At 49.7% G+C, this 24370-nt stretch overlaps 1 protein-coding gene and 1 pseudogene across 1 annotated transcript in view; one reads left to right on the top strand and one right to left on the bottom strand.

Moving 5' to 3' along the window:
* TWIST2 (twist family bHLH transcription factor 2) overlaps positions 1–14015 on the bottom strand; it is a 50698-nt gene extending 36683 nt beyond the window's left edge. The window contains exon 1 of the mRNA XM_047722910.1: positions 13342–14015. Within this exon, the coding sequence (XP_047578866.1) occupies positions 13377–13859 (483 nt within the window). The 5' untranslated portion in view covers positions 13860–14015 and the 3' untranslated portion in view covers positions 13342–13376. The remainder of the gene's footprint in view (positions 1–13341) is intronic.
* A 382-nt stretch (positions 14016–14397) lies between these two features.
* LOC125095526 (translation initiation factor IF-2-like) lies at positions 14398–15308 on the top strand (annotated as a pseudogene).
* The last annotated feature ends 9062 nt before the right edge of the window (positions 15309–24370 follow it).

Genomic DNA, 24370 nt, shown 5'->3' with positions numbered 1-24370 from the left:
TGCAGCCTAGGGGTGAAAGAAGGCAGGCCTGGTGCAAATTAGATTAGGGCTGAGAATTTGAAAGGAAATGTGAGACTGGGAGCCTGGGGCTCTGCCTGGGGATGGGGGCTACTCTGGGCCCCCAGGAAGGTGCAGGTGGGATGCAGGCTTCAGAGAAGGCTGGAAAGCACTGGGGTCCGGGGCTCTGGGGAAGCTGGCCTGCAGGGATGGGGGAGAATCCCCAGGCACGCCCATGTTCCCCTCCAGGCCTGAGCGCTCACAGGCTGGTCATCACACAAGGCCGGGAGCTAGCATGAGTGATTTTATTTTCTCATTCCAATCATCAGTGAATTCCAACACCTCCAGAAGGTGAGGAGGGGTCCCTTCCTCCTTCTCATCTTCCTCCTCTCAGTTTGGGTTAGGAGAATATTTACTGAGATTTTCTCCACTTACTTGCACCAATCTGGAGTACTTTCTGATTAAGAATACTTATCTCCACATACACAGAGAAGAGTTCACAAACTAAAGACAAGCAAAGATGCTGAAAGGACACAGAGGGTGGGAACCCACTAGGGGATAAGGACGAGCTAATTGCTAATAGCTAGCATTGCAGGAAGGCGGTACACAACCCTGCTGCCCCAAGCTGCCACCTGCCAGGGACCCAGAGTGGGCTGTGTTGATAACATTCTGGAAAAACAGATCAAATTAAACTGAGGCACGGCATTAAAATAATGGTCAGCGTTTCTCTATCCTTACGAAGCGCAGTTTTCTCCCAACTGCCGAAGTAAGACACGGCATTTGCAGAACACTTGGAAAATAAAGGAAAACAATACGAATACAAAGAAGGAAAGGCAGATTTTTGACTCACATGTTGGTCTCAGGGTGTTCACTCCTGGGACTGATGCACACACGCCAGCGTACACGCTTGGAATTTTCAGCCCTGGGTCTTGTGATCTGTGCCGTTGTGGGGCCATTTCCCTGAGTTATCAGATGTGTGTTTGCAACACGAAATCTGCTGACCGTATAGTGTTCCAGCACATGCACAAGCCACAGCTCACTCTCAACCCACCTCCCGAGACATTGGAAGCCTCTCGCTAATATTAGCAAAGCTGATAGGAATCTCCCTGTTGCTAGGCAACCCCGCCATTATTCACTCCGGACAGTGACTAAAAAGCTCACTTGCTTGCTCAAATGGGATTTCCCATTTTAAAAATCTTTCCTTATCTATCCTCAAAATCTCTTCACAAAGGTTTTATAATTGATCTTCTCATGTCAGAGACAAGGTGGCCCGGTTACTCATGGTTTCCTCGATACTGAGGGTTATCATTATCTTTTTTCCGAATTAATAGAAAAAAAATAGTATCCTCCTGCTTATTTTTAATGTCTTGGGTTATCGTTGAAGTAGAACACTTTTCCTCTGTTCATTGGACAACCAAAGTTCTTCTGTAAATTCGTATTTTCACCCTCACTTTCTACTGGGTGGTTATTTGTTTTCCTTTGGACTTTTAAGGGCTTTTTGTCTAGTAGGAATAGTGATTCATTGTATAATACACTGTAAATACTTCCTTCCTGGCTTATTTAAAGATTTTGGTTATCACAGGTTTTTGGTACAGGTGAGTTTCATATTTTAATTTAATCAGAGTTATTTTTTTTCCTTCATAACTCACGTTTGCTCTACTAGGAAAGATCAGTTTTAGGAAGCAGAGGATGGGAGGGGTCCCCATTAGTTAATGTCACTTAAGTTCCCTCAATGCTGACTGATGGGTTCTGTGGTGTGGGACAGTGACTTGGGTGTCCGCGCTGCATGCCATCTATGGCGAGCCACACATCACACAGAACCACAGGGCGTTGATGAAGCAATATGAACACATACTCTTGGACCCGCCAGGAAACCTGATTTTCTATTAGTCTTACCAGCAGATGAGCTTAGAGAGAAGCTGAGTGGGTGGACATTGTGAGATCAAGGCCTGGCCTACTCTGGGGACAGTAAGCACAGGGGCAGGAGGCTGGGCGGGAGGTGGCACCCTCTGTATAGCACACCCATGGTGCCAAACTTCATTCATGTCATCCAATGGTATTTCTGAAAACCACCTGCACAGTCAAGGGACAGAGATCTACTCTTTGTGCCCTGTCTTGACTTCCTTGCTGGCTGCAGATTCCCACGGCTTCCAGTTCACAGGTGGGCATGCCCATGCCCCCTCTTCAGGTCCTCAGAGGGAGAGAGAGAGAGCATCCGAGTGTGCCCGGGCACAGCGAGTGTGCCCTGCTGTAAATGTGAGAACCACACTGATAGAACAAAGCATGTCCACTCAGCCACCAGGACCCCACATGGTGTCAACTGATGGGGTCCCCAAGGTAAGATGTGCTTTGCTTGAGAGGTGACCCAGGCTCCTGTGAGACCGGGTGCACAACTAGGGGTGTGGACACCCAGATCCCATCCTGCTATCTCTCTCACTCTCCCTGGAGTCCTCTTTCTCAGAGTTTGGGCAATCTCTGTCTCCCTTCCTGCTGATTTCCCCTTTCGAGGGGCAGAGGACCAGGAACTGAGGTACAGCAGCACCCTTGGCCTTGGGCAACCTGACGGTCCTGGCTAAGATTCTTTGGGATCCGCTCCCAGTCCTGAGCCCTTCTGCCTGGAATCTCGAGACATGAACAATCCCTGAGCCCAGCACGATCTCCGGGGTTTCTGTGAGTGTCTCAATACGCTGATTGTGTAACCAGGGAGGGGATAGAGTTTAAAAAAGAAACAGATCGGGACCCCCACTGGGGAAACCCCAGGAGAGCCTCTCTTCTGCCCCTCCCCCTCCTGCGTGGGTCCCCAGGGCACAGGGGGTTCAGGAGGCACACCAAGGGTTAACAGATCAGGAGAGAAAGGAGAGGAAGAAAAGCACAAGAGAGAAAACCCACCCAATTGGCCCTGAATGAGCTCCTGCCAGAGTCCAGCCTGCGTCCTGTCCCTGGGGACCGCTCTCACAGTGCACTTTGCTCCATTCCCAGCCCTGGGGAAAGTGGTATTTACAGAAAAAGAGGGATTCGCTTCGAAAAGCAGCTCCGAGCCAGAAGCCCCACTTTTCAGGAATCAGCAGCATCATCAGCTTGGGTGTCTCTCTGAGCCTGAAATGCTCTGGTCCTCTGACAGGCCCTGGGTTCGGGGACCCCATGGCTGGGTGGGTTAAAATGCTCACAGGCCACAGTCCCCCTCGCAACAGATGGAGACATGCCCCCTGCCCTTGTCTGCTGGGCTGACTGCAAACCACACAGAACCTGGGGCCACCCTGTCCTTGCCCACCACCCCCAAGAACGGGAGAACGCAGTCCCTGCGGAGGGGCTTCGGAAGGATAATTGACCCGCCGCCCAAATCAGAAGGTGGGGGGACAAAAGCAGCGTGTTATCAGAGTTGTCTGCGGTTCTCTGGGTGGGGGACACATAGGAAATAGATTTCAAAAGAGAAAGAGAAGCGTCTTCAGGCAGGGACAACTTGAGGCGGAGAACCAGCTGATAAACACAGAGTCATGTAGGGAAATGGCACTGCTCCTCTGGAAAGTGGGGGAATGGAAGGCATGGCACCCCCCCGCCCCCACGTCCTGCTGGTCACCAGCAACACCCACGGCCTGAGTCACAGGATCTTTTGGGGGTTGTAAAATACACATCCTACGAAATGTATCGTTTCAACCACTTTGAAGCATTAAATCCAGTGGAAGTAAGTGCACAGCGTTCCCACCATTGTGCAAACACCCTCACTGTCTATTCTAGAGACAGAAATCCCACACCCATTAGGCAATCCTGTCCCAATCCCCCTCCTCCAGGCCCTGGCAGCCACGAATCCACCTTTGCCTATTCTGGATTATTCATGCAGACGGACTCACACAGTATTTACTCTTGGGTCTGGCTCCTTTGACTTAGTATGATATTTGCAAGGTCCCTCCCCGTTGTGTCAGGAGTCGTCCTTAGCTCCTTCTTCTGGGTGAATGGCCGTCCCCTGTAGGGCTCACCCTGTTTTCCACCTTTCCTCAGGGGCATACATTCAGATCGTTTTCACCTTGTGGGGTGTTGTGAGGAGTGCTGCCCCAAACACACAAACACACATTTTCATGGAGACCCTGCTTTCAGTTCTTTGAGGGTGTACAGTTAGCGGGGAGGGGCTGGGTCGCACTGATTCCTGGAAGGCGGACAGCTGCAGGGTATTAGAAACATCCTCTGTCCCTTTATATAGAGGGAAACTGAGTCCCAGATAGGCTACAACTTGCCCAAGCCACACACGACCGTGGGCTGAGAGCAGGAGTGCTCTCCCCCGCCAAGTTCAACCTCAGGAAAGTCCTGTTGACCCCTCGGGACACAAGACAACGGGTTGGCCCCACAGAGTCATTTGGCAGCCTATCCTGTTCCTACAAAGACAAAAGCCTTTGGTTTCTGTCTAATTAAAATTTCCCCCAAATAGAAAAATACCAGTTTACTAAGGGAAAAGAACGCCATACAATTTATTCCAGAAACTGACTTCAATAAACTGCAAAACCCACTGTGGAGAGTCACAATGGTTACAAGTCAGCCCAGGTATCAAAAAGCCCTCGGATGGCAAGGATTACTGTTCCCTGCGTGCAAACACGGGTGTGCACCGGGAGCCGGAAACATAAGCCTGTCCCGCTCCGGCTCTGCCACCCTCCCCGCCCCTCGTGCTGCCCAGAAAAGTAATGTGTTACCACACAGCCCGGTTCTGCACCTGCAGCAGAGCGATGGCCTGTGAGAGGGACAATGCGGTCATTTGTCCTCTCGCAGCAAAGCCAGGTGGGTTCCATGAGCCTTGGAAACCTGGGAGGTGGGAGGCTGAGATTTTCCTCTGGAGGAGCCTTTGGAGGTGCAGGGGCTTTTCACATCGGATTTGGCTGTAGGGAAAGGCTACTGCCTGAAACCCAGGAGGAGGAAACAAAGGCTGAGTGACCACTTGCTTGCATCAGCTCTGGCAAAGGCTGAGCCCCACTGGGCTCATGCTGGGACGGTCATTAGCACGACCTGCAGGTTGGACCCGCCTGCAGCACCTGGATGCCCAGGAAGCCTGAGGCCAACACACCCTTCACGATGGGTCTATTCCATCTTTCCTCTCTCTTCCCTCCTCTGTCATGAGAGAGTCCCTCCCAGTCCCACAGGGGCACCCAGCCACTCAGGAGAGCAGATCCAACCCAGGCTGATCCGAGGGTCCCCACCCCACCGTGGAGGAGGTGTCCACCCTTGACCGCCTTGCAGGGACTCTGTTTTGGCCCCAGTGGCCTCCCACCTGGGGCATTAAGGCAGAAGAATTGAGGCGAGGCCTTTTGGGTTCTTTTTTTTTTTTTTTTTAGATTTTATTTATTTGACAGAGAAAGATCAGAAGCAGGCAGAGAGGCAGGCAGAGAGAGAGGAGGAAGCAGGCTCCTCGCTGAGCAGAGAGCCAGATTCGGGGTTCGATCCCAGGACCCTGAGATCATGACCCGAGCCGAAGGCAGCAGCCTAACCCACTGAGCCACCCAGGCGCCCCGCCTTGTGGGTTCTTATGAAGGGTCCTTCCTCTGGGAAGGCAGGCAGCATGCTTCTGAGAAAGCATTTTCTTTTCCATTTCTGAGGGACCCTGAACAGGGTCCTGAGGGAAGAAGGAATCCATCTGCAGCAGGTGGCAGAGGAAGGTGACAAGCGTGGATCCTTCCATCTTCTTATTAAGGGAGCCCCATCCCCTCGTTGCCCCTTTCCTTACAAGAGACCCCACACAGCACACTTCCTGCCCACATCCTCATTTTCTCTTACTCTGTCACTCCTGAAAGAGTGACTGTCGCTCCTCTTCCACAGTATAAATTTTAAGCTGCCGGATTAATGTTTAGGGAGTCTTCAGAGACACACGAGGAGGTGAAACTGTTCATCAATGAAATCAAAGGAAACTGCTCATTTTTGAAGCATCATAAAACAAAAACAAAGAGAGCATAGTAGCCATATTTGAGATGAGCCCGTAAATAGATCCCAGCCCTCACCTGATGTGTGTCGTTTAATTCAGAGATAACCCCTAGCCTCAAAAAGCCGTCTGAAAGAGAGCTGGTCAAGTGGCCACACTTTACCACCCAGCAAAACAGCCTCAAGTTCACCCTGCCCTTAAGATGTTTCACGGTGTGGGCTCCTGGTCACCCCTCAGACCTGGCTCAGCCTGCAAACGTGCCACGGAACCCCGGCGCGCCCAGGGTGTCACCATACGGTCCCCACCCATACTGTTCTGGGTCGCTGGAGCCGCTCATGTCGCTCAAGAGACATCAACGAAAACAGGACACACCAGATTTTCTGGGGGTACAGGTATCTGTTGGGGACGCTTCTGCTCTAGTCTCAATGCAACAACCTTCTTAGAAAGTAGTAATGATGGGCAGCTAAGGAGAGGGGGTCGCCCAGCACTGAGGTGGGGGACAGGGTGTCCGGGCACTTCCGAAACACCCGGAATCCCTCAACTCCAAACACCCCGAGACAGGTATGCATTCCCCGAGTGTGACTGTGCTATTGCCAGAGCCTGATGGTGGGCTTTTTGCTCATCCTTTATTACTTAGTATAATATGAAAACCTACATGGGCCTCGGCTAATAGTGGGAACATACAGGTGAGCTCTCAGCTATGGAATACAGGAGGGAACGCTGGGTGTGGGGGGCAGGAAGTGGCAGAGGGCAGGGCTGCAGGAAAAATGCTCACCAGGCAGAAAAAAAAAAAAAAAATCAGAACTTTCTTTCTCAGGCCCCACCCATTCACACAGCCATCACAAAACAGAGGAAAATCCATTTTGATTAGTTAGGAACCAATATATGTGTCGTATACGATTTGGAATGATTTAAATTTGGGAAAAATCAGTCTTCAGTGAAGACGTTGTTCATCTGTGCAACTTAATCTCCTGGAAGAGACAGGTCTCAATTGGAGAAAGGAAATCATGCCTCCCCCTGCCCCACTTTCCTTTCCAATTTACAATAATCCAGGCATTTCCCGAAGAAACGAGAAGCCCTCACTAGTATTTATCATGGCGGTTTCATGAAGAGCGGGGTTTTAAGTTCACACGTCTTTCTGGAAGTCGGTGGAGATCTTGCTAAACCCGAAGGCTAGCTCGCCTTCGAACCCTCCACGGAAGCAGACCCCTCCAGCTCACAGGCACCCCCAGGTCCAAATAATCACACAAGGTGAATGGCTTTTGACTTCTGATCCCTCGGAGCTCCCTGATAGCCAGATCTACTTTAAGAACTGAGATTAAGGAAAGGAAACAGCAACTCAATCTTTATTTCTAGAGCTCTTGATTGAAGGAAGGCGCTGGCTGCTTGCATTTTGACTTCCAGAATGTTAAACCGAAGTCAAACCCACAAAGAAATCCACCGCAGCAGTAGATAGAGTCAGAGACTATAAACTATTGGCCTGTGTTTTCTTTTTAGGGAGTTTGTTTATTTTACAAGCCGTCCCTTCCAGAGCCCCACTTGCCCCTGAAGCAGGCAAAAAAATCCCCTGAATCTCTTAAGAAGAGGGACACACTCAAAGAATTTACCAGAAAAGTCCATGTGGCATTTTATTTGTATAGCGGCAGAAAAGCAGCATTAACAACAGAAGCATGGACCTTTTTTTCCTCCAAGGGGAAGTCAGAGAAAGATCGCTATTCCTCGCCTCTCAAAGCAAAAAAGCTAAAAACCTGCCCCAGGTTGTCCTGTGCTGAGCGGCCCTGGCTGAGGTCCTGGAGCTTTGGCTGTGACCACAGCACAGACCTCAGCTCTGGGGTTGGAACTGGATATCTGGTCACCATCAAAGGGTTAATTAAAGTCCAGGTTTCTGCCCAAATCTTGCCTGTCAGTCATGCACCAGATCTACATTCAGAAAACCAAGTGTGGGCTCTCTGTCAAAATGAAAACAGTGGGAAATAAGAATCCAATGCCAGACAGCATAGCTAAGTTTGCAATTTACCCCTAAAAGATGCAGGTGACTTTTTTTTTTTTTTTAAAGGCTGGAAGTGAGCTAAAAAGAAAAAGGTATTTTCCAGAAGAGCTAAATTTGGTAAGTGAAAGCTCTCTGGGATATCCCTTTCATTTAACTGATGGGGAAATTCTGATCTACAGAAAGGGAGGTATGTGTGCCCATTTTAAAGGTATGGATCTGAGGATTTGAGAAATGAAGTTACAGTTCTACAGAAGGTGTCATGAGAAGCTGAGTCATCTCAATTTTCCCCTGGTCAGGTCACAGCGGAAAGCATGTGGGGATGGGAAACACGGGTACTAAGCAACAGACTCCATGAAACCCCATGCACTGAGCGCTTTCAACCACTGATATTCTGCACAAATCCCAGACTCATGTTATTCTGAACAATCGAGATGGAAGAAAAACAATACAGACATTCGAAGCAATGTTTGGCTTCAAAATGACTCTATTTTCAATTAACCATTAAAAATTTCTCTCATGTTGGAATGAAGTTACATGCTGGCTTTTCTAGTTCCTGACTCAAGACTCCTTGAGCACGACCACCATTAGTAATCACTGAAGACAAATCCCATTGTGACCTGGTTGACATCAGCATGAAAATCACATCATTAATGTCACCATATCCCATTCCAAGACAAACATTAAATTAAGGCACATTTAATATAACTAAATTGCATTCAAAGATTTACTACTGAACCAAACACAAAATATGTTCCTAGGACAAACAAATATTACTTTCAAATAACCATGACTAAGCTTAGGGTTTGAGCTCGCTCTCTCTCTCTCCCCTCTCCCTGCCTGTATGTCTCTTAATACTAAAACGTTAATCTCTACCCCTCTTGGTGAATAATTTTTACAAACCATGGGTTTCAGAATTGTGTGTGTTTCATGCACGTCAGTGTAGGCTTTGTATCTCAAAAGCAAATGTTGGGTCAGTTTCAGGTAAATATTTCCTAAAATTTCTTTGAAAAATATTTTGTTTCTTGGTATAGGGGAAAAATGTATTAATTGGTATTTCTCCTTTCAGATTTCTGGAATTTTACTCTGTCTAAGGATAAGAAGGAGCCACCTTTAATTGCACAGAGGAAATACTTTGAGATTCCTCGTATTTTGGAAAGAAGTACAAAATGCAAATGACATTAAGAAAAAAAAAATAGATCTGGGCTCAAACCACACTCGTTTATTACTCGGAGGTGAGGCATCATCATTCCTTATATAATTTGTTTGTTTAAATACAGAAAAATGTTTAAATTCTTGTGGCGTATCTTTCCTTTTTATATTGAGATAACTGTAGATTCACATGAGGTTGTAAGTAATAATGCACAGGGAGTCTCTTACACTCTTTACTCAGTTTCCCTCAATGGCAACGTCTTGAAAAACTATAGAGCAAGGTCACAGCTGGGAAATTAACACTGATACAATCTCCAGACCTTATGCAGATTTCACCAGTTTTAAGGGTGTGTGTGTTTCGTTCTATACAATGTTACACACTTGTAGACTCAGGTGACCATGCGGAGTATCTTTTTAAACAGCTTCTGATCTTAGTATTCTATCTTGTCCATATCTCTTAGTCTCCTTCTCCTTTATGGCTGCCTCTTGGCCTCCATAACTTATTCACCTTTTCTTTGAGTTTTATTGCCTCGCTCGGGAACTCTTTGCTGGTGGAGACTTTGTATTTGGTGTTTCTTGCAGCACATTTATCCTTTCCCAGGAAAAGACACAAACATAAACAGACATTCCAGCACGCATTCACAGCGTTTTAAAAGACACCAGTGAGAATAGATTAATATAAATACTAAGCTTAAAAACTGTCATAAAAGTTCAGCCTTTAAAATTGGCTTATTAAAATATTTGGTTTTTTTTTTAAGCCCAGATTTAAACTGATGTTATGAGTTATAGTGCTCTGCTCCGAAAGAGTTTACTTTGTGGTCTTTTTTTTGCCAGGCAAGAGGAATCTGACATCTGTGCCGACGGTCCAGGATAGATTGAAACAAGGATGATGGAAACTCAATTATTTCAGGCTCAAGACTTGTCTGAAAATAGTACCATTTTTTTTTTTTTTTCAGAAAACCTCAATCAAGTACTATATTTCAAATGACCTCAAACAGCCACTCTCAAAGTCCCATCCCTCCAGCCCCCACGCTGGCCAGATGCTGTAGCAAGACTTCTTCGTTCAAGGTGGAAAGAATAACACAGACTCTTAGAGAACAATATACCCACATCACAGAGGTCAGCTCCCTCTATTGGATCTTATTGACAGGTATTTTATAACAAAACAATACTTGTGTTCTAGGTAGCTCAGGCTTTCATTCCACTTCTTTGGATCCATCAAAACCTGTCCTGGGGATTCTGCATGTACGTTCCCCATGGGGAATTCATTTGCTTTGGAGACCCGCTAGCATTCCAAATGGAGCAGTTAACAAACACCTCCAAGAAATCAATGTTCAGGAGGGAGAAACAGGCTTACACACTTTTTAGGAGGTGAAAGGGTCATACTCTGTTCTCCAAAGTTCCAAACTAAAAATTCTCAGGGAAAAAAAAAAAGTCGTTTGTTGAGTACAGTAACCTACTGAAAATCTGTGCCTATGGCAGGAGTCAGGGAAGACGTTTTCTTTAACGACAAAGTGGAAAATAGGAAAAATGTCTGATAATCATCACCTTCCTCCAAGCCAGGTGCCCCTGACCCTATTACTAAAGCTTCAGCATTTAACGACAATACTAAAAACTTCTTTTGAGATTCTCCCAATGAGATTAACCTAGCTGACTGTCCAACGACGCCTGATCTACTGTATATTTTTATGCTTAAATACGGGACTAAGGAAGAAAGTGAGGATAAATATTACCACCAGCCGAACACCATTTCCTGCGATTCTCTTTGTACCAAGGGACAATTCAGGTTCTTTGTGGTTATTGCTATTCATCTGGACACAGCTTTTTTTCATATATGTGAAAACATCTCGTATACTGAGAACATTAAAATCACACACAACTTACTGAAAGTTCTAGAATTCTTTGCTGGTACCTATAACTAACACTTCTTAAAAATATTACAAATAACAAATGTCATTTAGCAACATTTTCAGGAAATCAAACCAATCATGATTGTACTTACATTCACAGACAGTAATATGATAAAAACAAACAAGCAAAAACACAAAAAACAAAAAAATAGTTTGCCCAATGTGCAAAGTAAAAACAAGTAAAACCAAGGTGTGTCCAGAATTGGTGTTATCAAAAATGTCCCCATTTCTCTCCTTGTCTTGCAAAGAGTGGGTATCTTTCTACCTAAAGAAACTGGCTTCCTGGAATTAATCAGTTATATTCAAATATATTAAAAAATAAAAATAAATAGGCAACCATATAGACCATTTTTTTCCTCCAGCTGAATGTGCTGTGTTATGTTTTAAGGATTTTTTCCAAAAACACTCTCAACACTTACAATAAATAGTCACTTTTTATTTTTATATAATCTTTATTTGTGATCTAGGTCTGATTCTCTAAGTTTGAGGAATGCAATGATTTTAAAATGAATTTTAAATGATCCTACTAAATTTTGCATTAAGGTCATATCTCCTAGTATTTGTTTTCAGTAATTTTCTGGAGGGAAGTCTTAACGATAATTCTGTTGACATTTTCCTTAAACAAAGCTATACATGTATGTTTTACAAAGATGACATCTCTCATTTGTTTATCCTTCCTTCAGATGTGCTGTAAACTATCCATGGTATAAAGGGTAAATGGAATTAACTAATGGAAGCTCATAATTTAGGCAGCAAAACCCAGAATTAATGTATTATCCCCCTGTAGCATTTTACTACTCAGCCAATCCAAACTTTCTTTCTTAGAGAAATACGTGATTGCGATACTTTCCATCTGTTTTTGACAAAGATAGGAGAAGATTCCCAAAAGTTATTTCTGCTAAAAAATCTTTCTTTAAAAAAAACGATCATTATCTTAAGGCGGGGGGCAATTTCATCAAAAGAATTTTCAGAGGCACAGAAATAAAAGCTTAACAAAGAAAATTCACCTGTGCCAGATCAGCCTTTTGTGACCACAGCAAAAACATCTGTAGATATTAGAGAACCATATTTTTTTAAAAAAAGAAATAGATATGTTTGGGAGAACGGGTGGGGGCACGCTCTGGATTAATCTAAATTCCTTCTGTGTGAAGTAGAGACTTATAAAAACACTGCAAGATGAGCAGGAAACTAAAGCACACTAAGTAGTAAGAATCTTTACCACCCCCTCGGCCCGCAACATATCTTGCCCCTTCCCATTGCCCTAGAGAGCCCTCCGAAGGAAGATGCCCACCAGCCTCAAAGAGCCTTCTGGAAGGGAAGGCGCCTCGGGAGTTAGATTTCCTCTAAACGGAGTTCCAAGGTGTCTGGTCAAAGGGAGCTGGTGCAGGGCGCCCTGAGCGCTCTTCCAGAGCAAACCAGAATTTCCAAATGCTCTCAGCAGCTGTGTCCCCTTCGCCTTCTCCCGTGCAGGGCCTGGCCCGCACTCCCTCCCGGTCCCGCAAACCTGTTTCCCAGCCTGGACCCCTCGCGCTCTCCTGCGGGGGCCGGGCGCTAGGACGCGGCGCGGACAGACCCCCACTCCCAGACCCTCCAGGTTCAAGGCTGGAACCAGAAGCTCCCAGCTCCGAGATCCGCCCACCTGCCTGCCGGCAGAGGGTTTCCGAACCTGGGGTGCGCCCCGGCCTAGGCGCTCTGGTCTCCGCGGCTCAACCCGGGCCCTGTCTCCCGCGCTCCCAGCGCAGGGCTTACCAAGGCTCTCCCGCTGCAGTGGCCCCGGAGCCACCAACGCAGGGCCCTGTCCTCCCGCTCTCCCCAAGGCAAACCTGGCCGCCGGCCCGCTCTCTTGTGTCCACCGGGCCCACCAGGGCGCGGACCGCTCGGCTTTCAAAGCGCCGGCCCGGGAGGCCCTGCTGGAGCCGTCCGCGAAAACTGAGTGTCCGCACCATGAACGCGCTTCCCGGGAAGAGGGCAAAGCCCCAGCCGGGCACAACCCGGCTCGGGCAGCCTCGTGGGCGGCCTCGATTCCGGAGGGCGCCGAGGGCAGTGGCTTTCCACCTCTCTGCCCGTGCGGGCTGCCGGCCGTTCTTCCGATGCCCACTCTCCCGACACTCACCCGCAGGCGCCAGCGGCAGCAGCAGCAAGGGTAGCAAGTACCGCTGTCACCGGTGCCCCCCCTCCCCCCAGCTCCCGGAATGACACCCAGTAGGGAAGTTTGCAAAAGGCCCCAAGGGTGTCCCTGGGACGCGGGAGCTTCCCAACAGACCCCCTACTGTTGCTGCGAGGAAAAACGCACCCCAACCACGCCGCCCCGGCCCGCAGGGCCTCCACTAGGAAGGATGCGCGGGCCGGGCCGCCTGCCCCCCGCTGCGGAGGGCGCCGGTCGCGGACGCAGCACCTACCCTGGCGCGCGGGTCCGGACGTGGGTGGCGCGGCGCTAGTGGGAGGCGGACATGGACCACGCGCCCTCCATGCGCCACACGGAGAAGGCGTAGCTGAGGCGCTCGTGGGCCACGTAGCTGCAGCTGGTCATCTTATTGTCCATCTCGTCGCTCTGCAGGACCTGGTAGAGGAAGTCTATGTACCTGGCGGCCAGCTTGAGCGTCTGGATCTTGCTGAGCTTGTCCGAGGGCAGCGTGGGGATGATCTTGCGCAGCGCGGCGAAGGCCTCGTTGAGCGACTGGGTGCGCTGGCGCTCGCGCACGTTGGCCAGGATGCGCTGGCTCTGCAGCTCCTCGAAGGACTGCGCGCTCGGGCTGCCCTTCTTGCCGCGCTTGCCTGGGGTCGGGCTGCCATCTTCGCTCGACTTCTTGCTGTAGCGCCGCTTCCGGCCAAAGCGCTTGGGCTGCCTCTCGAGCTCCTCCTCGCTGGTGCCCAGGCTGTCCACGGGGGACACGGGCGAGCTGGAGCCCTCCTCCATGGCGCCCGCCCGGCGCGCTTGGGGCTGGGGGCGCCGGGCGCCGAGCGCGCGCCGCTGCCCAAGCCCGCGGTCGCCGAGCACACGCTCTCCGAGTTGCTCGAGAGGCTCTGATTTCAAGGCCGGCTTGTGCAAAACCGAGGTCTCCGGGAGAGGAAGTTATTCTAACTTTTTTGGAAACTCTAGCCGGGCTGGGTTGCTAAATAGTTGTCAGGAGCGAGGGCCGCGCGCTGATTGGCCGCGGCGGCCGGGGGCTGGACGAGTTTTGGGGCCTTCGCCCGCCGCCCCCGCCCCCCGGCGCGGCACTTTCAGTTTTGCCTCCCCTTTCAGCCCCGGCCGCGGCGGGCACCCCGGAGGCCCGGCCCTAGCGTGCCGCCGGAGCCTCAAGCCGGCATCCGACCGCTCTCCGGCCGCCCGGCGCCCTGGGCATTACCGACCTGCTTTGTCTGCTCCTTAACGTGGAGGTCGGGCCCCGCCAGGCTGCGGGATCTCCCCGGGGCGCGAAGGGCGCGAGGGGCTCGGGAGCCGAGTCCTACCCTAGATGCGCTCCCAGGAGGTGAGGACGAGGCGGGGAGCCCCGGGGGGTGTTCCGACCTCTGCGCTCCTTGGCTGCCCCCTGGGAGCGCCGCGAGTCCTCGCCGCGCCCGCACACTCAGTCTGGGGTGGAAGACGCGCGCGGGCAGGGGTCCCGGCAACCGGACCACAGGCGTGCGGACAGTTGAGTGCCCTCTGAGACGCCTTTGCCCACGCACATGGCGCAGGGATCAGTGCACATGCACCGGCTCTGCCCAGGCTTCGTGTTGGGTGGCCTTTCTCATCCCAGGTTTCTGGGGATCCCGGCACCAACGCCCTTTGCAGACCTTGCTTCTAAGTGCGTTCAAACTTGAAAGCCACAGCGAGCCTCTGCGGGAGCGCCGGTGCCCACTGCGCCCACCTGCTTGGCCCTGCCTGGGATGCCGGGTACGGGGCGGGGGCGACCGCCAGGCCCCCGGTGCAGGGCCCTAGCCTCTGCGCTCCTCCTCTGCTTCGCCAGTCACCAGTGGCCCGGAGGGCAGTCTGGGGAGCAGCACAGCCTCCCCTGCGCTGGGCGCCTGCAGGCAGGAGGGCGCGGGGCGGCGGGAGCTGAGGCCTGGCCTCGGCGGGCGACACCGCGGACCCCGGCTCCGCGCCATCTGGACGCCGAGCGCGGGCGCGTTTGAAGTGGTTCGGGGGGGCTCTTTGTTCGCCAGGCCTCTCTGGCTCGGGGCCTGGAGGTGGTTTACGGCTTTGATGCCTTTGAACCTATTCCCAGGTGACCCGGGCTCAATTAGGCCGGGGCCTGAGCCCGGCTGTCAGGCAAGCCGCGTGATCAAGGGCGGGTGGGTCCTTTTATTGAAGTTGAACTCGGGGCCCGCAGAGCGCTCGGCCTCCGCCGCTCCTCGGCCGCCAGGCGGGCCGCGACCACCGCGTTAGGAACCCCGCGGGCGGTGGTGAGCAGCCAGGGCTGCTCAAGGGGGACATTGCCCCAGCAGCGAGCGGAGCAGAGGTCTGGGAAGAACAGGCCCTCACATGGAGGTGGCCACGTAACAACGCTGTTTGCAGTTTCTAACCCACCCGCGGGCTTCACGATCCTGTGACTAAAGGGTCCTGCCGAGTCACCGCGCCCAGCCCCACCCCGCCCAACCGCCCCTTCCCCTGCTCTGAGAAGGCTCGGGGTTTATCCCGCTCCCTACAGCTTTCTCCAAACTTCGAAAATAAATGTAAGGAAGGATAGAGACCGCGAGGGAAGCTTACTTCCCTGCCGTCCTGCCGGCCTGGGTCGCAGCCTTTCCTGGGCTTCCTGCGTCGGAAGGGCCTGCTCCCTTCCAGACTGGGCCCGGAAGCCGCGTCTGGCTCACCGCAGGACAGCAGCGATTTGCTCTCTTTTACCAACTCCGTGTGTCCTTTAGCGTGGGGAGTCTGAAGACCCGGACCGTTTTGGCCCAGCTTAAATGAGTGCAGCAGGGAGCGACTCCCTCCTGGAAGCTGGAGGGGAGGTGCCCCCCCTGCCTGAGGGCCTGCTGCACCCCCCACACACACCCACCCCAGCTCTGTCTCTCCTACTGATGATGGACAGCAGAACACTTTCTGGAAGTCAGATCTAAAAACCCATCATTTGCCTAAATTACAGCACTAACACAGGCAGGGTAAAAGCATACAGACAAAAGGCTGGAATCCAATGTTTGAGCTACACATCTCATACATGCAAGAGTCTCCTTTAAAAAATGCCCTTAAAATTTTCCCCCTGAAAAATTGCTCAGGAGGGCATAAGACAAGCCTTCATGGTAACCATTCTACCATTGCACACCTAATATTTGCAAAACAGTTCCTCTCTGTGCATGGGTGGGTGGGTGCCCACACTCCTTCCCATCTTTCTTCTGTTCCTTCTGGAACTGTAAAGCCAGGATGACCTTTCTCGGACTGTGGCAGCCCTGGTCTGTAAGAGCGCTCTCAGGGGCTGCGTAGGGAAAGGGGACATCCACTCTGCCCTGTCCTCTAGTCGGGGGCTGGGGGATGTGTTTGGTTTGGCTGGGCAGCACAGTGCGTGGTCCCTGGATGTCTGTAGAGTTAGGGCAGGAGTACCAGTTTTGCAAGCAGGCACGGCAGCAGCTTCTTGATTCCAGGATGCTTCTGGAACCGCTGTGTTCCTGGTGCAGCGAGCAAGGCAGGAGTTCGAGGGCTGCCGTTCGTTCTGGAAGTGAGCTCTGCCTGGAGACTGTTTTCTCAGCTCTAGGCAATTTTATCCTGTCGTCTAATAAGTTGCTTCCTGAGTGCAGTGACCAGTGAGGGCCGTTCTTTACAAAGGAACCCCACTTGAGACCCCACCTCTGGACTGGGGTCCAGAAGGTGCACACTAGGGCTCTCCCCGGGGAGTGCCTCTTCTTGACATCACTAATGCCATTCCCTTGCAATGTGGACGAGCACTGGCCTTTGACACACTTCGATGCCTTTAAGATCACATCGAAGTTGCTCTTGCAACAAACTCATATTACGATGCTTTTTAACTTGGAATATGTACCAAATTTCAGTTAAAACAGTGGGAAGAACAATCGTGGCATAAATATGGTGGGAGAGAGAGAACAGGGTGTAGGGGTCTGGGACACAAGCCAGGCTCTTCTGCATAAACTTTGTTTTATAGACTTGACTTTGGAATCATACAAATGTTTTCCGTAGCTATTTAAAAATTAAATTAAAAAAAAAAAAACCCTAAAAGTCAAAAGCGGAATGGGACAATGTGCCTAATTTTGTATCATTTCCGTGGCCTGCCCAGCACACAGGAATCACCAGAGAGAGCCATAAACACTGTAATTGGACTCTGCATACTGGGAAGGCAAAGGGAACTGAAAAAAAAAAAATTTAGAGGTTCTCAACATTCATGTTTCTAGTAACAATGTTGCTGTTGTCATTCTGAAACTGTGAGCTAAGGCCAGTCAGTTATTATGTCTCTGTCTTCAAGAATCAAGATTTCTAGCCCCAAAGAAAAGAGATACAAATATGAAAGAAAAGAAATTAGGCAGGTTGGGGGTCATTCTAAATTTGTTGGAAATATCAGTCTAAACTCGTGATGTGTTTTCTCTCAAGCAGTGTTATTTCCTGGCCCTGGCCCTGGCCCCTGGAAAGATCTAGAAATGTTGATGGATGCAGTGGCAAGGAGAACCACCAGGGTTCGGATTGTGTTCTCTCCTGGAAGGAATGGCCAACTTCAGGTCCGGGGAAAACATGTACACGAGAAGCCTGGAGCGTCTTCCTGGGTCAGAAAGCAAGAAAACAGCCAGCAGCCTGGTGAGTCATAGCCAGACTCTAGAATGTTCTAAAAGATGCCTCCATGGGCCAGAGAGGGTGCCAGGTAAGCATCAACCAGAACAAAACTACAATGGATGGGAACACATCAGATGGTAAAAATCCATGAGTTTCTAATGTTAATTGAATAAACACTTCCTGGTCGTCTTAGGCTGCTGATGGGAAATTGAGTCTTGATTCTGAAAATTGGTAAGTAAAGGGAAAGAGCCAAGCACAGAACCAGTCTTTCTTACCAAATTATATTTCAAAGTAACAGAAGAGTTGAGGAAATGTCCTGCTCCCCAGATGGACTCCAGATAGTAAACGAGGGCGGACTGGTGGGATTACGTCACCATTCTGCAGACCTCATCCGTGCTAACATGAGGGATTCCGACCACATCACCGGCCGCTGGGCTTGGCAGCCAGTCCCAGGAAATCCAGCACATAGTACTCGGACAAGTTAAATGGCGCCATGCGGGTGCAATCAAGTCTGGCTCTCCTGTTCTCAGAACCCCCAAAGGGCTCATTTCATTTTTTGTAAAAGCCTGTCTTGACCATGTTCTGGAAGGCTGTCCAGGCTGGCAATCAGAATGCCCTGTCACTGATCTGACCCCCTGTCCTGGGGCTTGGGCTCATTCTCCCCACCATCCCCGCATCACTCGGGCTGCTGGTAGTCCTTCCCCCCACGGTGCAGGGACTCATGCAGGAGCCTACCTGAAACTGCCCTGGGACAGCCACAGGGTTGACCTTCTCGAAGGCTGCACATTGGTCTCATTTCTGTTGTTCCCTAACGGCTCACAGTCTTAGCAATGTAAAACACCTCCCGTTTCGTCTTCTCCCAATCAAGCAGGCTGACAGATTGTACAGTGTTGGGCTGGGTGGGTTTCTGTCACTCCTCCCTTCCAGCTCTAGCCTAAGATAGTCTCAGTAACAGATCTGTTAAGGAGGCTCTCAGGGAGCAAGCCTCAGCCCTCCTCCATGTGACTTCTCCATCCAGCAGGCTCCTTCTCGCTGTGGACTCAGATCTCTGACCACAGTGCTCTCAAGCCTTTGCCTGGAGGGAATTTGCTGATCTCCCCTGAGCTAATGCAAATCACACGGCCAAGCCCAGATTCAAGAGTTTGACATTAAAGAGTTGATTGGCAGCTCTGTGTATGCAGAGATGTGTGTGTGTGTGTGTGTGTGTGTGTGTGCATACCAGTATTGTGGATGTGTGTGTGTGTGTACACGTATGTGCATGTAGGTAAGATCTGTGTAGTTGTGTGTATGTGTGTGCATGTGTGTGTGTACGCTGGTGAGGGGACCTGTTGTCGCTTGTAGACTTACTTTAGGATGATCAGTTGGGGCCCCGGTCATATTTGGGGGGACCCCCACTGTTTGCCAGTGTTTTCTTTGTGACTGGCCCTATCTCCAGAGAGGAATTTTTGACCTCCTGCTCTGGAACATCAGCCTGGGTTCCTCCTGGAACCCAGGGAGGGAAGAGGCCTAAAAGGAGCTCTCACCATTCAGAATGTGGATTTCCACACATTCCCTGTTTTCTGTACAGGCTCTCCCATTTCCTCTTCTCTCAGCACTACCTGGTACCCCCATCTGAAACTTCTCTGGCTCAAATTCTCCAAGGGAACACCCAGCTCCCTCCAGGGTTGCACCAGGCCTCTTAGCAATGGGGGAGGGGATCCAGGCATACATCCACTCTTGACATTGGCTGAGAGGTGGGGTACTTCTGCATGGGACTCAGCCAGCTTGCTGTCATGGCCATGTCCCTGACCTGTGCTCCCGCTTCCAGTCCTCCACTGTCCACTGAGTCAGACGCCACGCCTCCAGCCTCCTTCCACCTGCCCAAGTATGCCGCTGTGAACTGCTCTCCTGTTTCCTCTGAGATCTGGGTTTTTGCCTTTCCCGTTCTTTTAGCCCAGTTTCAGTGGATTTAAGAGAGAGCAGAAATAAACCCATATGTGCCAGCCATCATTTTCAGTTGGAAATTGCTGGAGATCATTGTTTAGAAGCTGAATGCAAGTACAGAGAGTGGGAGGCATCTCAGCCCTCTTCCTGCATACCTCGCGGGGCTCCAGGGGGACTCAGTGGCAAGGATGCCCTGTGCCCCCCTCCATCTCTGCAACTCTGGTGGGTAACTGTTCCCTGCTGATCCCTCAGGGCAGGACACCCAGTGGCCCACAGAGGGCTAGGGCCAGAAGTGAAACCCCACCTAGTGACCTAGGAAGCCAGACCGTGAAAGCTAGCTCCTCTCTCCCACTTCTAGTTCACTGACAGGCACTCATGTGCCCAGGGGTGCTGGGTCCCCACAAGCGTGTCTCCCTGTCCTCCTCCACCAGGAACCTCACAACTGCCCAGATGGCAAGGTTATCATCCGACGCTGCTCTAGCGGTGGCTGGATTTAATTGAGCTTAACTTCAATTCATGAGTCAGAAAGGCATGCTTTTGCCCCCGCCCTCCAAGGCCCCTGCAAGAAATTCAACACATATATGCAAGTCCTGATTTCCCAAATGGAAACCTCATTTCCGTTGTTTAATATATTTTGAATAGAAGTTCGCTCAAATAGTTTAAGTTCTTGCTGCCTCACCCTGTTAGTTTTTCATCTTCAAATTTGTTGCTCACATCTTCTGCCCTCTCCTCTCCTCTCCCAACCCCCCACCTCCAGCCTCTGCTCGTCAAACTTTCCATGTTCAAATGGAGAGCAGCAAATGCTGTTGACTGATGGCAGGAAAGGGAATGGGGCTCTTGGTGGATGTCTCTCTTGACCGCACAATCTGGGTCTATCCTAGTAAGGACACACATTGTGCACTGTGGGGAGGAATTAACTGAAGATGGGAGATTAGTAATACAGAGCTTTTTAATTAATTATCACTGTGTGTCTAATACAGGGCTAGGAAGTGGAGTAGAGTAGGAGACACATAAACAGATACTCCATAGTGGGGCCACTCAGGGGATATGGAAGAGTATGAGCCAGACTGCGGAGAAGCCTGGGGACAGAGGCTGGTGGGTATGAGGCCCTGGGAAAGACATCAGCAAAGAGGAGTAAATTTACCATCAGAGAGAGAAGAGCATTCAGACAAAGAGAGGAAAATGTGTCAAGACCCACAAGGGTGACACGCAATGGTGTCCCTGCAGCGGGGACATCCCTGTGGCTAGGAGCTCCAGGGCTTAGTGGCCAGCACTCTCTGAGCTGTAGGTGACAAAAATACACCCAAACCTGCTTGACCCCCCCCAAAAAAAAGAAAAAAAGGAAAAAAAAAGGAATCTGTTTGTTCACTACTTAGGAAGCTCAGGCTTAGGCTGGCTTCAGGCTTAGTTGGATCCAAGAGTTTCAATGCTGTTGTGTCTCTTTTCTCCTTCTCTATCCTTCAGCTCTGCTTCCCTCTATGTGTGAAGCTTACTCTCTCTGTACAAGGATGCCCTTTGTGCTTGAAGGTGACAGGCACTGCAGGGTTGTATCCATCAGGGACAGCAATGCTGATTAAATGGCGTCCTCTCCTCCAGCTCCAGCAGAGACATCAGGCATAGGACCCTGACTGGCTAGACTTTTCTATGTGTCCTGGGGCCCGAGAGCCCTATTCAACTAGCTGGGTTGTATGGTTGCTCTCACGATGGGTGTGTCCGGAAGGGCAAGCTGGGGCCCTGGAGGTGGGGGAGTTCTCACTGGAAGATATGCCAGATGAACAAGGAGTGCCTGCTGTGGTGTGTGGAGGTACCACAGAGGAAGGTTGAGGCCAGGCTCTCAAGGGTCTTGTAGGACAAGTTACTGAGTTCAGATGTCCTCAAGGAGGCAATGGGAACCAAAGGAGAGTTCTAAAGAAAGAGGTGACGACTGACTTTGACTTTGAGAGCAGTTTCAAAAGGACAGCCAACTAGGAGCCTGTTGCAAAAACCTACCAAGGAACTGAGGAACCAAGGAAACATAGAAACACAGAACCATGGAACTAGGGAACCACAGAACTAGGGAACTAGTGAACCAAGGAGCCACAGAGCCTTGGAACCAAGGAGCCTTAAAAGCAGGGAACCATGGAACTAGGAAATCAGGAAACTAGGGACTGGGGAACAAAGGAGAACCAAGGAACCACAGAACTAAGCAACTACAGAACCAGGGAACCACAGAACTAAGCAACCACAGAACCAGGGAACCAAGGAACAAAGGAACCACAGAACCAAGAAACCAGAGAACTAGGGAACTAGGGAAATAAGGAACCACAGAACTAGGGACTCACAGAACCAAGGAACCACTGAACTAGTGAACCAGGGAATCGTAGAACCGAGGAACCACAGAACTAGGGAACCAGGGAACTAAGGAACCAAGGAATCAGGGAAATAAAGAATCATGGAAATATAGAACCAAGGAGCCACAGAACCGTGGGACCAGGGTACTAGGAACCACAGAACCAGGGAACCATGGAACTAGGAAATCACAGAACTAGGGAATCAGGGAACTAGGGAGAATGGAAGAACCACAGAACCAGGGAGCCACAGAACTAGAGAACTATGGAACTAGGGAACCAAGGAACGTCAGTACTGAGATGAGGTGGAGACGGGACAGGGGGGATTTAAGAGGGAGAAGATGCAGGATTTTATTTTTCTCAGTGTGACAGTGAATCCCCCAAAGTTAGGCTTGGAATTAACTAGGGAGGTTACAGGGCGCCTGGGTGGCTCAGTGGGTTAAGCCGCTGCCTTCGGCTCAGGTCATGATCTCAGGGTCCTGGGATCGAGTCCCACGTCGGGCTCTCTGCTCAGCGGGGAGCCTGCTTCCTCCTCTCTCTCTCTGCCTGCCTCTCTGTCTACTTGTGATCTCTGTCTGTCAAATAAATAAATAAATAAAAAATCTTAAAAAAAAAAAAAAAACTAGGGAGGTTACATACACCCATTTCTCCTCCTGCCGTATATAATTATGTTTCCACTTTGAGATAGACTAGCTGAGAATGGGAACCCATGCCATTTAAATACTGCTTTATCATGTAAGGAAAAAAAGTTATAAGCCAACCCCAACCAGGCTGTGCAGAAGGACAGAAACAGGGCAGGATGGTGATGAATTAGGATTCTGTGTTCTGTCAATTATTAGGGGATGACACCCCTTTCCGTCCGTGGGACTCGCTTTCCCCTCTTGTGAAAAAAAATGAGTTGGGTGAGTGACCCCTAAGGTTTCCTTAATGTAACAATGTCTAGGTCCTCTTTTCTGCAACTAAAATCCCTGTCTGGGAACTTAAGCTTCATGTCACACTTTGACGTTCAGTGGCCTTTTAGAAAGGGTGGGGGATACTGCCAAGGCATGGGGAGTTTGATTCTCTTTAATCTGTCTAAGTAATGTGCAGGGGAGCCTTTGGTGACCACACAGGCCCCAACCCCTCATAAAGTCCCTGCCCCGTTGTGACCTGGTCATAAACTTTCTTGCAAAGGTCATGTGAATTTATCGTTCCCAATACTTTATAATTAGAAATTATGGTCTGTCTGCCACATGACACTTTTGAGCTCTAGCAGATCTTAAATTAAGACTATATAAATGTTTTAAAATGTTCTTCAGAAGACTTTCAACTCTTTAGTTGAAATTTTGACTTAGGTTCCTGAATGTTTACCTAAATAAACACATAGGTTTGACCTTCAGTATTTGAAGGAATAAACCTGGAATCAAATTTTTATGTTAAAGCTCAGAGGATATCTTAAATATTAAAACACCTTGAAGCAGTCCTGTGGGGGAACCACCTCTGGGTGTGTGGCAAGTTTCTCTCTTGTGGCGGTCACCAGAGCAGTGGGGAGCCGGGGTACAGAGCTCTCCCAAGTGATCAGGGCAGAGAGCAACTGAATGTCCTTGTTTAAAGAAGAAAATGCTTGTGTGTGTGTGTGTGTGTGTGTGTGTGTGTGTGTGTTTACGTGGGGATATGAGGTGAGACATAATTTCTTGTAGGCTACACATTTTTTAAAAGGCTTTTACTTATTTCACTTGACTCTATTTTCCTCCTTTATTTCTTTATCTTCTACCAACAAAAGCGATTAACAAGCCAGGAAGAGCACAGTTTCCTCCTCATGGAGAAAAATGGAAGGCACTAGAATCATGTCAGGGGTGTGAGGGATGCCTACTCCCGGCCTCTCCCTATAATCCTGCCTTTCTTCTCTGGCCCTGATGACTTTTCCTTCCACCTCTTCAAAAATACTCTTGGGCCTAATCTCCCAGAAGATATTATCCAAACTCTGAAAATAAAGTGAAACTAGCTAGCTTTATTTTATTTGTTTGACCAATTCTTTTTTTCCCCTTGAGGAAGAATTAATGAATGCCAGTATTAAAGGATGAAAGTGTCTCTTTTATGTGCCTGAGCCAGACAGGAATATTTCATATGTAAAATGTGTTCTGTCTTTCCAGCTACTACTGCTGTTGGTCCTCTACCTTGCCCTGCTAGCTCATGACTGAAAAATTTATGCCATAATCACTCATACTTGGGGTGTGTGGAGGATTGCCATTTAATTGCCATTTAAAGAGAAGTAAAATGATTACACTTATTTTCCATGTTTATAATTATTTGGATAAGGAATCTGGACGACTGTATTTTCTTCAAGGAAAACCCCATAAGTAATATTCTGTATTTCATCAGGAACAATGCAAGAAGAAGCGGGGGTCTTCAAAGAACTAGATTTGTTTTAATGTTCAAATTTCAGGAAAATGGTCAGCTCAAGGAGGAGGAAGGGGGAGGAGGAGAAGGAGCCAGAGAAATTGAGGA

Source organism: Lutra lutra, chromosome 3, assembly GCF_902655055.1.
Source record: "Lutra lutra chromosome 3, mLutLut1.2, whole genome shotgun sequence".
In the NCBI taxonomy this organism is placed as follows: Eukaryota; Metazoa; Chordata; class Mammalia; order Carnivora; family Mustelidae; genus Lutra; species Lutra lutra.
This window is presented reverse-complemented; position numbering and strand designations above follow the sequence as displayed.